The sequence below is a fragment of the Eimeria mitis genome, genomic scaffold (assembly GCF_000499745.2).
Source record: "Eimeria mitis Houghton genomic scaffold, Emh_scaff2577, whole genome shotgun sequence".
NCBI classification, from domain to species: domain Eukaryota; phylum Apicomplexa; class Conoidasida; order Eucoccidiorida; family Eimeriidae; genus Eimeria; species Eimeria mitis.
In genome coordinates, this window is record NW_013570918.1 from 1,838 (window position 1) to 3,148 (window position 1,311).

Below are 1,311 nucleotides of genomic sequence, written 5' to 3' on the forward strand. Positions count from 1 at the left end.
ATGGGGGCCCCTGGGGGCCCCCCTGTATGCAGCAGCGAATGCAGCATTTGAGAGATGTTTATTACATTTATATAGAATGCCAGAGATATGGAGAATGTATATAAAGCTGCTGCAGCAGCAGCAGCAGCTCACGCGCTGCCGCAGAACCTTTGATGCTGCTCTTAGGGCTTTAGCTGTTACCCAGCATGAACTTCTATGGCCTGATATGATGGATTATGTTAAAGTAAGATTAGGGTTTAGGGTTTAGGGTTTAGGGTTTAGGGTTTAGGGTTTATTGTGGGGATATATTTTGTGTGTATAATAAACAATATATTATAATGAATTGCTTCTATATTGATCTAAAAAAAAAAAAAAAAAAAAAAAAAAAAAAAAAAAAAAAAAAAAAAAAAAAAAAAAAAAAAAAAAAAATTTTAGGGTTTAGGGTTTAGGGTTTAGGGTTTGTGTTGTGTATGTGTGTGCAGAAATGTGGTGTATCAGCGACAGCGAAATGTTTGTATCGTCGTTGGCTGATGATAGAGCCTGAGCGTATAGATGAATATGCATTATATTTAAAGGAGATAGGAGAGTATGATGCAGCAGCTAGCCAGCTAGCTGCAGCAGCTAGCGATAGCTCTCTATCTCTATCTACAGGTAAAACACAACACCAGCTTTGGCTTGAGCTTTGTTTTCTTGTTGCTGCATATCCTGAGAATATACACTCGGTAAGAATAGAAGATATATTAAGAGGAGGTATACATAGATTCACTGATGCTGTTGCTTCTTTATGGTGTTCTTTGGCTTCGCACTTTATAAAAAAAGGTATATTATCTAAAGCAAGAGATATATATGAGGAAGCTCTTTCTGCTGTATCGACAGTAAGAGATCTAGCAATAGTATACGAGGCTTATGCTGCGTTTGAGGAGTCTATAGTGGCCCAGCTGCTGCNGTAAGAGATCTAGCAATAGTATACGAGGCTTATGCTGCGTTTGAGGAGTCTATAGTGGCCCAGCTGCTGCAGCAGCAGCAGCAGCAGCAGCAGCAGCAGCGGGAGCAGCGGGATGCAGCAGCAGCAGCAGCAGCAGAAAAAGAAATAGATTTCGCTATTGCTAGACTAGAAAGATTAACAGAAAGAAGACCCCTTCTTGTCTCCTCATGTAAACTCAAACAAAACCCCCACAACGTACATGAATGGCTCGCCAGGGCAGAGCTGCTGCAGCATGATACTAAAAAAGTAAACTACTCCTGCTGCTGCTGCTGCTGCTGCTGCTGCTGCTGGGGGTGCTGCTGCTGCTGGGGGTGGTGGGGGTGCTGCTGGGGGTTGTGGGGGTGCTG

At 42.7% G+C, this 1,311-nt stretch overlaps 1 protein-coding gene across 1 annotated transcript in view; it reads left to right on the top strand.

Annotated features, from left to right (window-relative positions):
* The window catches only part of EMH_0055800 (XPA-binding protein, putative), a gene marked incomplete at both ends in the record, with an annotated part of 2,954 nt that overhangs the window by 681 nt on the left and 962 nt on the right, over positions 1–1,311 (top strand). The window contains 4 exon segments of the mRNA XM_013497273.1: positions 166–223; positions 462–630; positions 903–922; positions 926–1,210. Of these exon segments, the coding sequence (XP_013352727.1) occupies positions 166–223; positions 462–630; positions 903–922; positions 926–1,210 (532 nt within the window).